Genomic DNA, 16,413 nt, shown 5'->3' on the forward strand with positions numbered 1-16,413 from the left:
CAATTAGCTGCATGTTTTCAAAAGTGGCTTTTGATTTTGAGGGCCTGTCTTGAGCCCTGAGGTCCATAGGAGTTGTAGGTGCTTCAGCATCTTTGGAAAAAATCACCTTTGTGCTCTCTCACTGAGCAGCCAGAAATGGAGGTGTGCACATTTAAAAGCCACTTCTGAAAATTTGGGCCTCAATGTCTTGTCTTCATTTAGCTCATTTGTAAATGGTGCTAATGCTAATGACCACCTGCCTCAGAGGAGTGCTGAGATTAACTGGTTCAGGTTTGTAAAGTGCTTTGGAGATGGAAGACATTAAGTGATTATTGTCCTTAAATTCTGTCCATACTAATGGACATCACTGTGATTTACAAACTGTGTAGAGTTTTACAGTTCTCTTGTCCTTCAGAAGAATGCCTCTTTAAATGCCCTATTCCAAACAGTTAAGCAACTTGTTTCCTATAAATTCATGTCTCATAAAGGATGTGGTTTTAGTTATAGCCTACTTTGGGGTCAGCTAATTTTTAATATAGTCCTTAAGTAGCTGACACACTGTCTTTTGTAGTGTGCCATTAGTAAAATATTAGTGGTTTATAGCATTGTCTGTTTTTATCTATTTCTGTAAATGTATTATGGATGCACTCTTACCATCTCATCAGGCAAGCATGCTGCACTGTGTCTGCTTTCTTCCAGTTCAAATATCTGTCTGAATTACAATCAAAGGTTATCCAAATGAGATGGGAGCCATGAAAGTAACTGTAGGTAAACAGGAGACTTGAGTCTCTCTCTCCCTATATATATAAAACACACACACAGAGGGGGATCTCTCATTTTACATAACCAAAGTTTGGTTAGCTAATTCAGTTGGTAAAAGATACATAAACAAAACAAAACTCTACTATGCATCAAAATAAACTCAATTAAAATTACTGTAAAATAAATGTAAAAACATGTAGAACATGTTTTCTAGTTATGGACATCAAACAACAAGCACTTTGAGACACTAGTCATTTTTTACTTAAAGCACTTTTTATTTTCACTAATATGCAATACCTTTTTAGTTCACTGAAGCTTTTCCCATGTAGTGTGTGTGTGTATATGTAAAAGGTTTTTATTTTTGCTGTTGGACTCTTAACATTAAGTAAAAAACTTTTTGGCTTACACTATGCAATTTTTTAAAACAAGCTTTTTTGGTATGAATGTCATGTTGCAAATTGATAGTAAGTGTACCATTATTTGTAATTCATTATGCTAATGACTCAACTTCTGGCCTTATTCCACAGTTGTCCCATATATTGGATATAAATTTAAGTATTCTGGACTTCTACTTTGCCACAAATACAATGAGAATGCAAATATGAGTGTAATGGCTGAAATTCAATTCCCCCAATACACATATGATGCACAATTCCAAATATTGCATACCCCCTGGAGTAAGCTTAACTAACACATGAAATGCCAGCGTGGTGTTTGAAAAATAAAATGAATGGGTACTGCTGGAAGTAATAATTTTCTCTATATTGTAAGTTGTTGCCAAAAGTACTAGCGCCCCAATCCTGCAAATACTTAAGAACACATGCAACATTTATATTGTACCCAGTTCTTGTCGAAGTTTATGGGATTACATGTGTGAGTAAAACAATGCACCTTTTTCACTGTTTGCAGGACCAGGGCCTGAATTTGGACTATTCTGAATATTTACAAGGAAAATATATTTATGATTTTCCAGTGCCTTTTTTTTTAAACTACTTTTCACCATTTCAGTTTCACACAGGCATGATTTTGCTTCTTAATGTAACTTTTTGCACACTAAGATTATGTCATTGACCTCTAATAACCTGAAATTGCAAATGCCAACTTTCCCATCAAAACTGTTCAAAAACAAGTTTGGGAAATTGAAGCTTTGCTCATAAATGATCCATTTTCACTAAGGAATGGTCCTAGGTTGTTTTGGGTTTTCCAAGCAAAACCCTGTAAAATTAGCCTGCTATTATGAAAACAAAATTTGAAAGATTGGTTTTTTGACACATTTGAATGTTGTTGCATGTATTTCACGCAGTCCCACTGGATACACCAAATTGTATTGCTATTTTATGTAGTCTGGGGAGGTTTTACTTCCATCAAAAATTTGTTATGATAAATTAAATAGTTACATTGTTCATATTGATAAAACAGATTAGTTTATTTTGTGAACTAGAAAAACTTCCATTTTAATTTAAATATGGGCAGCTACGCTTATAAGTAGATGAAACAGTTACTTGGAGAACAATAAGATGGTGTCCGTGGTGGTTAATTCAAGCCGGTGTTCATTCAAGTGGGATTTTGTGTTCACTATTATAAACGCGGGTAATGTGAATTATATTCTACTTCCTGAATACCTGCTCCCTCTGAACTCAATGGCAAAACTCTGTAGACTACAAGGAGAGCTTCAGGCTGGTGCTCTGACTGGTTCCCAGTGGAGAGCTGCCACATAGTGATTTTTTTTGCAATCAGCGTTATTGGCAGAATAAGCAGAGGGGCAAAACCCAGACGGGCAATGAAGAGAAACTTGTAGGGAAGGACGGGGGTGCCTCCAGGTCAGGCTGGAAGCACTTTAACAGGACAGCACATGTAGTCCGCACTGTGCTGTAGATCAACACAGGATTTTATTTTAATTCCACGGCTCTTAATTTGGCAACTTTCACCAGCTTTCTACATTCAATAATAGTGTTCAGTCTTTTTGCTTTTCTCATATAAAATCACCCAGATGAATTAATGGTTATATATGTTCTACTTGGTCACGCTATATAGATCACTGCATATAGGTCGCTTCCAAAATGAATAAGTGGTTTAGTCCATATTAACCTGATGTTTAAAACCTTCTAGTATTTTTAAACGATGTGCTTTAACTTAAATGAGTGACCAAAGTTTTCATTAATCAGAACTGTAGTTATTTCAAGCAAATGAGTATTCTACACTTAAGCTACACTGGCGGTAGTATAACTGATATTTTTGCTTGTAAGATGTATAACAAGCTTTTATTTATAAACTGTATTAAAATGTCACACACTGTGCAATCTTTCATTAAATGTTTCACTTTTGTTTTTGCTTGAAAGGGTTAGGTTATGTTCGGTTGTCTAATTAAATAAAAACTTGTTTGGCTTACTCAGTTATCCAAATGTTTTAGAAACAAAATCTGCTCCTGATACATCTGGTGCAAAAGCATAATCTCCTTCAACTTTGACTTAAGGAGAAAAAAGGATGGTGGTAGGGATTGCCTGTGGTAAAGGACAAAAGAGCTTTTCATTTCTAGGTAACTGAAATTCAGCATCTCTGTATAATTACCACCATCTGTCTGTGGATTAATCCAGCTGACTGTCTATAACAAAACACCACTGCAGTTGGTACTGCCCTCTATAGTAGGGGCACTAGAGTCTCCAAGGACCGAATGGGTATAAACAGTGAACTGCCTTTGCCCTTCTATAGGCCCTCTCTCTAGTTCTGGCTAGGACATCTGGGCAGGGAAGCTTATTTATACTCTATACCACCCTTGTTCTATAGAATCACAGGACTCTAGTCTTTAGAGCTGTCAGTCCAGCTTCTTTCACTAGCACTGAAACTCACATATGCATTTGCAAGTCCTAACATGAGTCTTTTAAAATGGAAAATGCTTGCATTACTCACACTGCGAGAAGAGAAAAGACTGAGGCTTGTGTTAAACATTGGCTCCTCTCTCCACACTAAATACACATTTACATTTCTTTCATTCAGCTCTGGTTACAGACCTGGACTCGTTACTGGGGAAGTTCAGAATATATATATAAAAAAAAAATCCTAAAGGAATACTCAACTTCAGAGGCACACCAAAAACAAGACCAGTGTGCAAATGAGTCTAATAGTGGAGACTAATGAATTTAACTTTTCACAGCCCTTTTTACAAATGGCTTCTACATAAACTGGGGTTTAGGGTGCATGCCTCCCCTTTTTAAAGTGCTTCTAAAGGCCCTGCCTATGTTAAGGAAGCTCTCGTGCACGTATGACTGTAGCTATAATCACACTGGTGCAAATCCCTAAAGCAGATCCTGTACACTGATGGAAAAGGGAGTTTACATGGTTGCAGTTTACATCAGTCAGTTACATCTGTGTGAATTTCCTTAGATCCCTTCAGCAGACTTACTTCAGACTATTGAGAAGTCCCTTGCTGTGCAGAAAAATAATAGTTTTAAGCTTGTTCCCTTAAGTACAGTGCAGATAGCATATAGCTACCTTAGGCTGTTATTACTTAGCTCTTTGGGGCTCTTTCTTTGTTCTGTATTTGTACAGAATCTAGCACCATAGGGTTCTGGTCCATGCGTAGGGCTCCTAGATTGTATTACTATAAGAAATAATGTCTGTTTTAGAAGCTCAGAGGCACAAGCTTTGTAAAACTGGGTTGAAAGATGGATACTAATAGCCAGTGACACCTTTGTGCAAAATGGGTTAATGGAATGTGAGCAGGGAAGAACTTGTTTGCTGCTCCCTTCATTTAGAAAGATATTTACTGAAAAAAAACCTCATTCAACATTTGGCAGAGAACCAACTGCAGAGGCAGGAGGACACCTGAGTCAGCGCAGAAAGCAAAAGTCAAACCACCACCATCCAAGCAAAATGGCTCATCCATAACTGAACCAGGTATGCTTGTCTCCAAAGCTATCCAGAATGGACCTACATGCCAGATTTCACTCCAGGGGCAAAAATACCAGCATCTCTGGAGATAAAGATTCCAGTTTAAATTATTAAAGTTAACAGCTGTATCAGTTAAAAACAAAACACAGTGGAAGCTCTCTGACCGAGACAACTGTAGGTAGAGGGTGGGTGAAATTGCTTAACACAAGTCTCCTCTGACACACTAAGCTTTTTCTTTACACAATCTATACAGCCACTGCATGTAAGTTAGTTCTTACACTAGCCTGACATTTCAGGTCAGCTTTTTCAAGAGAGCTCATCTGCTATTAGGGCACCAAAATAAGTGACTGGATCTTCCCAGAGCTCAGCATGCTGACTCCAGAACGCTGCCAACACCATTCTTTCTAGGTGCCTAAATGGGAGCCGAATGCGCCATAAAAAACTGGCCCTCTAGAAAACAAACAGATGTAAATGGATAATTAAATTATTCATCCTTTCATTTTTTCCTGCAGGATCCACTGGTTCTCTAAAGGCAATAGTGGTTTATAACAACTGAAACAGGGCTTACACACTTTATTTAAGATAGCTGGGGCCAGATTCTGCAGCTGCTATGCATGCTGAACTCCCATAGTCTTCAACAGTTATTAGGGAGGCATTAGTCAAAACTCCAGATAAGGCAGAGTAGAATTTTGCACTTAAAACAGGGATTCAACCTCTTTATCCTTTCTAGAATGATACATTTACGCATTACGGACGAATGAATGTTCTGAGCACTTGCATGTAAATCCATTAATTAGTTTATGAACTAAAATGTAAACATGGGTCCTCTGCAGCTGACGTAAATTCAAGTAGCTGTAACTACAAAAAGCAAGATCAAAGGAGTATAAAGGTGAGCTTTAAATTACCTTGCACAGCCCCTGTCTTGACCTATATCCAGATCTGATAGCTGTGCTTTGGCAATACTTGCAAAATATGTTTGTTAGCATCAAGGGATATACAAGTGAATTGCCCCTCTCTCTCACACACACCCTGCCAGTCCCCTAAATTACAGGGGCACACTGAGCAAGTTAGATAAAAAGCCATTTTAGAGATGACAAAAACACCATTGTATGTTCCATCTGTTCCTAAATAAATTAGTTAAGCACCTATATAGCACTTTGCATTACCCAAAGCACTGTATAAACATACTTTGAATGAAACATACCTCTGTGCATTTTAACACTATGCAACTGAGTTATCAACATAACATATTGTTTCATATTCTATAGCACTAAGGTTTCTGTTAACCAATTAAGTTACCAGTTCAGTTATCAATGAGCAGACACTATTGCATGCAACACGTGCATCCTTAAGGCTAACATAGCGTGTAATCTCCTTAGGGTGGAAAGTATGTATTCCTCCACCAGCACAATGAGGCTTAGATCTTAATTGAGCCATTTAGATACTTACACAGTATAAATAAAAAAAAATAAGGATGGGGCTGAAAGATGAGATATTTCTCTCCTCAAAGAAAGTGAAGGTTTATATTCAACTGTCAGAAATCATCATATGAAAGCAGAGCAATACAGGGTATAAAAGACTATGTACAACTTTTAGATTTTTTTTTAAAACTAGCTAGCTAATGGCTTTTTCCAACTGCAATGTCTCATTTCCCATTACGCTAAAATATCCTGATGGAGAAGACCCTACCAGTTTAATGCATAATGATCCTGGCAGATACTCATTTACTTAAAAGAAACAGTTCAACTTTCAAAGAAAACAGATTTTTTCATGCTGCTCTCAACTATGAAATCAAAAGCTCACTAGGTAATCCAATCAGAAATAGACAGCTGCTGCCCCCATGTGGTGGGACGCAGGGAAGCTTAGCATTCAGAATAAGCACTTAAAATGTCTGAAGGGGAAGAGCAAAGCATTTGTGCGCTACTGGCACATTAACAGAAGCACTGAATACTGATCTGACAACATACAATTTTCTAATACCAGGACAGTCTTAGGGGTCTTCAGACACACACCCAGCCCTACTGAGCCTGAGCTCAGCATCACCCACCTTTTCATTGCAAGTAGTTTCACTTATGCCATGGGAGTTACAGACTCCATTAGTTTCAGCATTTGGTTTTAAAATATCCATGGGTTTTGACATTTTGGAGATTAGTGCTCATGGGCAGAGAAATGTGATAGTGAACAGCTGTGCCAATCCCACTGCAAAATTTGAGAGAGTTCATTAAAATTGAGGGAGCTCATTAAAAAATACCATAGGATTATAGCAGCTTGTCATGGATTCTGGGCTGAGGGAAACTGGAGACAACAAATATATCTTTGCAGTAAAGAGAGTCTGTCTCACTTAAGATTAAATTCACTCCCATTCAGGGGGCCAGTAATGCATAAAGTCATATGTTGGCCAGTTTGCACAGCGATGAATTTTATCCTTCCTGAGGAGAACTGACCTCAGTAGTAGCTTCCATGTTTTTACATGCTTTCCTGAGTAGGAGTACTTTGCTGGATCAGGCTTCTGACAAGAAAAAAGGTTCTGCAATTCACATCCAGGACCAAAAGACAAATATATTGCATGTCCCTCTATGCAAGTCATAGGGTCCAGGTTTACTCTTTGGAGCAAATGCAAGATAAATAATGCAAGTCTTTGAAGAACGTGTCCCAGTGAATCTATACCCATTTAGAAATTAAAACTATGATTTATTAAAAACTGCCTTCCATTTTTCAAAGACATCCACCCATTTCACATGTAAACAGCACAAGACTTGTTTCCATTCTCACTACAGTATCACAGAGGTCCATGATAATAAGTACAAGGTTTTTCCTCTTCCTTTATTTTAAAATAGCTCGTAAGAAAGGTGTCCGCTTTTATAACTTGCACTTTTGAATACACTGCACTGAATGGATCAGCATGTGCTCTCGGTGAAACATTTCACTATGTCGGAATTCACGAGAGAGCCAAGTTAGTTTTAAATGAATAAATGAAAAAAAAAATACACAAGGAAACTTATCTACCTGCCTGCAAATTAATTATGGGCACTGCACAATTTGGGTCTGCTATGATATAATCTGTACAGGAGATCAGATGATGTTAACATTATCCTTCATTTTGATTTCTTGGCTCATACAGAACAGCATGTTACAGACCAAGAAGAAGGGAAGTGGCTTCCAATCAGGTACTTTCTGTCTATTTGCCTCATAGTATATGGCCTGCTTAAATTTGGGAGAGGGATAGGTGGGGGCAGGAACCATACTATGAACAAAATATCCCAACAGCAGTTGGCAACACACGCAGCAGTGCAGTTTTTCAAAACCATGCTGTAGTTTGAGGGAAAGAGCCAAGTTTTTAAAACATTATGCAATAAGTTACAAAAATACTAAAGGACAAGCAAAGCAAATTTGGGGCGTATGCCCCGCTCCCCAGCACAAAAAGCCACTTAATGTAAGTAGTACAACAGAAGTCACCCTTTTATGAAAAGCTACCAGCAGCAGCTGGTCACAGTGACTTTCAGAAGAGAAACAATTTGAGCTTTCAGAATCTTCACTCTGACTCCAAGCTGTAACAAGGGAGCTCATCCCCTCAGCTTTCTTCATCTCTTCAACCCTTGAAGTGAAAGCAGCAAAGAATCCTGTGGCACCTTATAGACTAACAGACGTTTTGCAGCATGAGCTTCCGTGGGTGAATGCCCACTTCGTCAGATGCAACGACGAAGTGGGCATTCACCCACGAAAGCTCATGCTGCAAAACGTCTGTTAGTCTATAAGGTGCCACAGGATTCTTTGCTGCTTTTACAGAACCAGACTAACACGGCTACCTCTCTGATACTTGAAGTGAAGTATCTGCAAAGCAAGGAAACTGAAGTTTTGACCCTGGGAAAGCCACAGTGGTAACTTGCTGTAGCTTTAGGGCTCCACTGAGGCCTGGCCTACACTGGGGGGGAGGAAATCGACCTAAGTTACACAACTTCAGCTATGCGAATAACGTAGCTCAAGTCGATGTATTTAGATCTACTTACCACAGTGTCTTCACTGCGCTAAGTCAATGGCTGATGCTCCCGTCGACTCTGCCTACGCTTCTCGCCCTGGTGGAGTACCGGAGTGAACGGGAGAGTGCACGGTCGATTTATCGTGTCTTCACTAGATGCGATAAATCAACCCCTGCTGGATCGATCACTTCGGAGGTACGTGTAGACATGCCCTTAGTGTCAAATAGAATGCAGCCAACTAAACTACAAACATCTTTGATAGAGACACACATCCTGGAGAGCCCAGTTCATAGTTCTCCCCAGGTAATACTTCACCACGAAGCCACTCAATGGCTGCACTGGACAACTGTGGGAGCTGCACTTGGCATTCCTGATGAACAGCACAGATCTCCATCTTCTCTATTGACTATCTGAACATTCAGATGTCCATTCACAGGACAGAAGTATAGACTAGCAGATTCCGTGCCTGCGTATGGGATTCACACACTCAGAGGAAGATGGAGCATCCCTAACTGCGCCAAAGGTTGCATGAATGACAGTAATGGTGGAGCCTTTCTGTGCTATAAATATTGAACCAAGGTTTCCTGTTCATCTGTCAGGATTAATTTACATTGCTCTTAATCTCATTGTTCCATAATCCCAACTCAGACAAGGCCCCCACAAGATTGCCAAATTGCCAAAGATTTTTAACCGGAAGGAGAATTCTATTCTGCTACTTCTATAAGTGGTTTGATATGCCAAGAAGAATGAAAGCCAAATCCTTTATGGTTTTATTTATTTATTTTTACCTAATTGCCCACTTCCCTGCAATTCCTTGTGCCTGAAATCAGAATTCTCTGGTGCAACATGTTAAAGCTTTATCACAGGTGAATCTGGACTCTACATCAAGGGGCTGTTTTTGTAATTAGCTCGTGCCTAATGCAAAGTTGCTACCGGGCCTGTCTTCTTGGTTGCAAGCCATAAGCTCTGAGACAGGCAATGGGCCATATACATCCCTGGGGCATAACATCTGCAGTTATACCAGGGATAAATCTGGACCAGTGAGTTTATAAAACTAGTCATGTACACTGTTGCTCTCAGCAGCTTCAGTAGTCTGTGTTGGAACTGTGTGGTGTAAAACTTGATGGTCCCATCCAACTGTAGAGAGCAAGGCCTTGTTCAAGGGAGACCACGATAGGCCTCTCACAAAGTCTCGATGAGAGCGACTTCTGAAACTGGGAAAAGCAGAAGACATAAAACAAGATTAGACAGATAAAATATTTTAACGGCCCCACCGCCTTACTTTACATTCTGAACTACTACTTAGCTGCATTGTCATTCCTGGAAAATCCCAACACTCACATAGCCAGGCAGTGTTCAGTAACTAAATCCTGCTGATTTATGTGCTATAAGCTTCTTTATCATCTACCCCCTTCTTGATCCCCAAACAGGTGTTCAGTTAAAAAAAAGGCTCTAGCTTTGCTTTGTTATTCCACCTGGCCAAGTCCATTCCTATAAATGTGAGAGTCCAATTGATCCATTTCTGCAGTACCACAAAACCAAAAACCTGACCTCTTTTACATATAAAACACACTTAACGATCATTTATTGACTAAAATTTCAAAATGCACCAAGTATTAATTCCATTTAGTACTTACACCTCTGAAAGGCTGGAGTCAAGAACAGCTACCGAGCAGTCTTCACTAATTGAAGCCAGAAGGGGCGAACTGGAGGGTAAAAGAAAGACTGATGTTAAAACTACCATATATACCTGAAAGTTCAAAAGTAAACAACATATGAAACATATGCTTCTTAACGGAGTGAACAAAGACTACCAAGGAATATTATAACCCATATCTGCGCAAGTTTCTTTTACCAATATTTTAATATTCTATGAATATCTAATAGATGTCAATCAGTATTAACAGGCAACATTCTGTTAATGCATAAAGGAAAGGAAGGTACAAGATTATTCAAAGTGGCCTAAGTGTCAAATATACACTGCTAGCTCTATCCTTAGTGCAGAGCAGTATGAACATCTTTCCCCACATGGTTCTTGGTTCAGAGGTTATTTATTTTTTTAAAGAACAGGACAGAATTGTTAGGGTGCAATATGTATACACAGCATTGGAAAAACAATAGAGCTGCAAGGTGAATGGATTTTACACATACATGGGAACCAATATAAGACACCAATTCCTGTGCACTTCAAATCAACTTTACACATTGCCTATTACAAAAGGCTGTGGCCAAGAGTACTTCCAATTCCTTTAGTTCTGAGAGCCAACAAGGTCTATCTATCAGCATCTAAACTGCCTCATTCCACCAAAACATCAGTACCTGTGTGTAGAAAATGCAAACCCAGTGATGGTTTGGGAGTGCACAGGTGAACTTAAAGCGGAGTCTGGGTTCTTCGTGTCTACAAGAGCAACTGTCCCATTTTCATCACCTTTAAAAGAACACAGGAGAACAGGATTATTAGGAAAAAATCAAACAGAGAACAAAGAGCATTCAGTTAATAGTAAGAGCTCCTTACCCAAAACAAATGTGTCACTTTGCTGTGGATGCCACATAACTGAGGTAGGGAGGTAAGCAGAGGCACTGCAAACTGTCAGGAAAGAAACTATGGTGAGTGCGATGAGAACTGTGAGCTCAGATATTCCCACATTATTTTAGCACCCTCAGTTGCTGATTGGCTAAGTTTTAAGTACAACAACAAGTTGTAAAAATGTGATGCTATTTTATGACTGGTTTCTTTGTGCTTTCATCCTAGCACTATCATTGGCTGAGATAAATTCTATGTGGTAGCAGAACAATACAAACTTAATGAATGAAACATTGCAAAATTATCTCCTCCCCTTCTCCCCCAGAAAATTCCATGTATTGTATATCCACAGACTTACCAATTCGAGTAGCTGGTTTGGGGCATCTAGTATCCCACAGTAAAATTCTGTCATCCTATAAATTCAAAGTTAATGGAGAGAAGAAAAAAAAAAAAGTTTCATGAACTCTGTGCCTCCACATATCATATCAATGAATTAAGCTTTAGACTGGGAATCAGGCATAGTAATCTCTGTTCTCCCACTCACTCTCTCCATGGGCTTGGATAAATCACTCTGTGCTTTTAGTTCCCATTCTCTACAATGGGGACAGTCACACTCACCTACCACGCCAGAGTGGGCATCAGTGTTTGTATAGCATTTCAAAGTGTAAGTACTGCTGTGTAACTGCTAAGTATTATCAGTTAGAGGCAATATTGTGTATTTGAATCAGAATACTCTGATAACACATAAATATTTACATTCAGATGATTTCATACAAGAGGGTTTTCTTTCAAATTGTGACAACTGCTAAAAGCAGAGTTTATTACGGATATTTTCATAATATTTTGCAATTGTATAGTGACTTCCCATCCTTTAATTGTAAGTCCGTCTTTTCCCTCCCACACCCCAGGTTTACGGTATCTCTAAATTGAGATTAATTGTATCATGGTAGCTTCACGAGTGTACACTCCCAGTATAGATGCAGTGCACCAATGCAGCCTACCCTCATTTCAGACCAGTGCAACCTCTGCATTACTCTGGTGCTGTGATCTGCAATAAGAGTTTAAACTGGGATAGAAATGCCCTCAGTACAGACTAAGCCTTAACAACTACAGAGCTAGCCAACAGCATATTTCAATGTAGTCAATACAAATTATCATTATAAGTAATGGACCAATGAATGTGCCAAACTGGAATGCTTCAAGATGACAAAAAAACATAATGTGCTACTTATTGAAAACATAAATACACCTCTACCCCGATATAACGCTGTCTTTGGGAGCCAAAAAAATCTTACCACGTTATAGGTGAAACCGTGTTATGTTGAACTTGCTCTGATCTGCCAGAGTGCGCAGCCCCACCCCCCGGAGCGCTGCTTTACCGCGCTATATCCAAATTCGTGTTATACTGGGTGGCATTATATCGAGGTAGCGGTGTATGTGTTTTAACTGCAGAGTTCACAGGCCAAATCAGATTTATACCATAGAGATTTGGAGACAGAGTTAGTTTTACCTCAGCACAGGACAGGAACACGGTATCCTTACCGGGACAAGAGGCCACACATGTCACTGGGCTGGAATGAGCTATCAAAAGAAAAAAAGGATCAAGCTACTGAAAGGTTGGGAACGTGGATCAAGGCTGGATGCGACACCTAGCCAGAGGGGCACTCGGTGGCTCACATGCACTGCCTCTACCTGGGCTACCTTCCATCAGCTCTAAATTCACAAAAACTTGCATTAGAAAGTAATAAATATAAAATTCTAGGGGAGAAATTCAGCCCAGCACAATTACCATACAATGGATCCACAGAGAGGGGAGAGGAGAACTGTCACTTGTCAGTATGACGTTTGGAGGAAGAAATGAGAGCGAGGGAAATGACTCACATCCCTGGAAAGACGTGGGCTAGAAAAATTCTAGGAAGCCTACAAACCTCATATGGATAATCCCACAAAACAGACAACTTTGTAAATTGTGTTAAATCATAAACACTGTCCACTTGAAATATATTGTACCGTCATTTTTCCTTGAAAGCTGAGCATCATGCATTATAATCAGGATAAATACAATTGGGGTTAGTGGCAAGAAATCGAAAGTAAATAATCTTGGGTCAAAGATTACGGTGTGGTCACCAGCCAGGATGCTGCATATATCAGCTCTGCAGAGCAGTGTACGTTTTATTAGATTGGGAACAGCTGGATTTGAAGTCCTGACTCCCAAAGAAGCTCCTAGAAGTGAATAGGAGAAGCAAAATCCATAAGTCAATTCGGCACTCACCTCTGTAAGAGTGCAGCACTGTTTGCTGTGGGATGTCCCAAACCTTCACGCTACAAGTAAGAACACAACCAGTTAGGAAGAGTGAGGGATGATTCACTCAAAACAAGAGAGAAGCAGGAATGCAAAGGAAACTAACCAGAAATCTTTGCTGCCACTAACCGCCTGAGTGGCGTTAGTGAAAACGCTCACTGTTGTCACAATGTCGTCATGCTCATATTTACAAAACTTGTTCACTATTAGAGTTTCGTTCTCATCCAACTCCCAGAGCTCCACAGCACCTAAAGGAGAACGGGGAAATCCAACCATTTTACCAAGAGGGTTCAACCAAGAAACAATACAAAAGCCTGGGGGAGAAGATGCTCTATTCCCAAGAGCACTCATTACCCAGAAGGGCCCTGCGGCAAACTAGATGGGATCTAAATGGAAATTCCCCCATAGACAAATCAATTAACAAAGTGCAAGAAAGTTTTCAAAAATGCCACCATGATCGTATTAAGAATATGAGGTAGCACTTACACGGTGGTCTTTATTTTCAAAGCACGTTACAAAACATGCAATCAAAAACCTTAACAATGCTTCAGTATTATAGTGATGAGTGTCACAGAAAACCCTAAACTACGAAATCTGAAACATCCCTCTGAGATAAGCTACTACTACTACTCATGGCCCTTAGGAGCCCCAAGCATGGCCCAGGACCCCATAGTGCTAGGTGCTGTACAAACAGAACAAAAAAAGGCAGTCCCTGTTATTCTTATTTTACAGATGGGAATACTGGCACAGAGCGGTGACATTGCTTGCCCATGGATTTACATTTGGGCCAGGAACATGATTCAGGTGTCTCAATTCCAAATCTGTGCTCAGGCATTGTTTACAAAGGTTCAGAATTGTCGCAGTCTCAGTTGAGAGCCCAGGGCGAGGGGCTGGAATCCAGCAGTACAACTGATTTTGCACTGTAGGTCTGTACACATACGTCTGTTTTGTACATGTTCCCCTGCCATTTCAAAAAAGAGCAAATTGCTGTTGACCAATCTGCATGCCCACAATGTTTGCTTTAAAAAACAAACAAACAGTTTTTAATCCCACAGACACTCCCACTTCTGGTCAATACGGACCACTGAGCTGGTCCCCTTCATGTTGTCTAGGATTCCATATGGAAGGAAGTGGACAACTCCCTTGATCTGCACCAGGCTAACTAATGATCATGCCCACACATTACAGACAAACTACAGAGCTATAAAAATTCAACCTGTTTTAATTTACCAGAATCTGAGGCCACTAGTATTCCTTTATCCGCTACCCATTTCAGATCCGCTACGCCTGCTTCCGTCTGAACCCCAGCAGAGCAAAAGCCTTCATTAGGAGCCCGTTCTGGATCTTTAAACACCCAAATGGAACCCACCCAGCAACGTCCACTCAAGCTAGAAGCACCCAGGAGAAGAGCTCCATCTGGAAAAGAGATAAAAAGAAGAGAGAGAGTTAAATCCCACAATTCCTGATATACTAAGCCTATAAGTAAAGCACAATACAGAACTCAGGTTATCTAGGTTAACATAACTAAAGCATCGTCTTGACCGATAAAAGTGTTGGTTTGACTTAGCTAACACATGCTAACTAAGGGCTTATCTAAACTTAACATGCTACAGTGGTGCAGGTGCACCGTGTCACCGAAGTCACTACCTATACCGACAGGAGAGCTTCTCCCATTAGCGTAGGTACTCCACCTTCCAGAGAGGGGTAGCTAGGTTGATGGGAGAAGTCTCCCATTGAACTAGTACTGTCTACACTAGGGGGTAGGTCACTTTAACCGTGTCGCTCAGGAGTGTAGATTTTTCTATTCTATTTCTAAATTCTATGGTGGTCTGAATGGTGTCCTTGAGACCTGAACTGAATAAACAGATGTTGGGGGGATGGGAGGAGCAATGCCCAGTGGCTGCACTGTAGGCAGGTATGAGAAAACTGTAGAGCCCCGCAAGGTCCCAAGAGAGGCATAGGGATAGACAACCCAGGGGCTTTCTCTCTGGGTGTGAGACTGTTCAGAAGCCCGCTCTCAGGAGGGTAACACTTGGCTGCAGGGGTTGGATGGTGGGTATCACTGGGCAGTAGCTGTGATGCACCATGTCCCACCAGGGACGGATGATGTTCGGGATCCCCCAGAACGCAGTGCTTGCGATCACCCAGGGAAGTTCTGGGGCTCACATATGCCTGGGAGAGGATGTGCATGGAGATGCAGGGGGTACAGAACGGGACGCGTTAGGGTAAGGATACGGTTACCCATCTTGGGGTGCAGGCCACAGGGTGGTCGGGGCTGGGGACCAGAGTGGTGTTCAGGGTCAGGACAGAAGAGGTGCCCTGGGGGCACAGCATGGGGCAATGCTCAAGGGGCGCAGGGTGTTCATGGGAAGGACATGCCCTTGGGGGGCAGAGGTTGCTGGGGGGGCACACCCCGGGGGCATGGCTGCAGGGCGCCCCGGGGCTAGGGGCACAGCGCGGGACAATACTCCAGGGGCGCAGGGCGGGAATGCATGGGAAGAACATGGCCTGGGGGAGGGCACACCCTGAGGGCTGGGGGCCCGGCGCAGGGCAGGGTGCACGGGAAGGACATGCCGAGGGGCCAGGGGTCGCTGTGGGGGGGTACTCCCTGGTGGCATGGCTGCAGGGCGCCCCGGGGGCTGGGGGCCCGGCGCAGGACAATGCTCCGGGGGCGCAGGGCGGGGTGCACGGGAAGGACATGTCCGGGGGGCGCAGGGGGTCACACCGCGGGGCGGGGGTACCTGGGCGGTAGTGGGCCCCGTCCAGGTGGCGCTCCATGCAGGCGGGCGCGTTGGGCGGGATGTTCCACTCGGGGCCGCCCGAGGACCCCCCGTCGGGCTGCTCCGGCTCTTGCATGGCGGCGCTCGACTCCCCCCCGCCGGCACGAGCAGACGGACACCGGCCCCTTCCACGTGCTGCTCCCGGGACACTCCGACCGGGCCACGCCCCCTGCCGGCACCCCGCCGCTCCTCTCGCGAGAT

The 16,413-nt window shown here is 41.9% G+C and overlaps 1 protein-coding gene across 1 annotated transcript; it reads right to left on the bottom strand.

Moving 5' to 3' along the window:
* Window positions 1-9,367: 9,367 nt before the first annotated feature.
* WDR77 (WD repeat domain 77) lies at window positions 9,368-16,399 on the bottom strand. Its single transcript, XM_039537865.1, has 10 exons — window positions 16,174-16,399; window positions 14,663-14,848; window positions 13,539-13,680; window positions 13,403-13,452; window positions 12,641-12,711; window positions 11,489-11,543; window positions 11,122-11,193; window positions 10,926-11,034; window positions 10,244-10,312; window positions 9,368-9,820 (listed from the first exon to the last, which is right to left on the bottom strand). The coding sequence occupies exons 1-10, from the start codon at window positions 16,286-16,288 to the stop codon at window positions 9,661-9,663; spliced, it is 1,029 nt and encodes a 342-aa protein (XP_039393799.1). The 5' UTR covers window positions 16,289-16,399; the 3' UTR covers window positions 9,368-9,660.
* Window positions 16,400-16,413: the final 14 nt, after the last annotated feature.

This window comes from Mauremys reevesii, linkage group 4 (assembly GCF_016161935.1).
Source record: "Mauremys reevesii isolate NIE-2019 linkage group 4, ASM1616193v1, whole genome shotgun sequence".
In the NCBI taxonomy this organism is placed as follows: Eukaryota; Metazoa; Chordata; order Testudines; family Geoemydidae; genus Mauremys; species Mauremys reevesii.

Bases quoted from the DNA above. Each gene is read 5' to 3' on its own strand.
- WDR77 (XM_039537865.1), bottom strand. From the start codon at position 16,288: ATGCAAGAGCCGGAGCAGCCCGACGGGGGGTCCTCGGGCGGCCCCGAG. The intron at 14,849-16,173 runs GTACCCCCGCCC...TCTCTTTTCCAG, and splicing joins CGGGGCCCACTACCGCCCAG to ATGGAGCTCTTCTCCTGGGT. The intron at 13,681-14,662 runs GTAAATTAAAAC...GTTCTCCTTTAG, and splicing joins ACTAGTGGCCTCAGATTCTG to GTGCTGTGGAGCTCTGGGAG.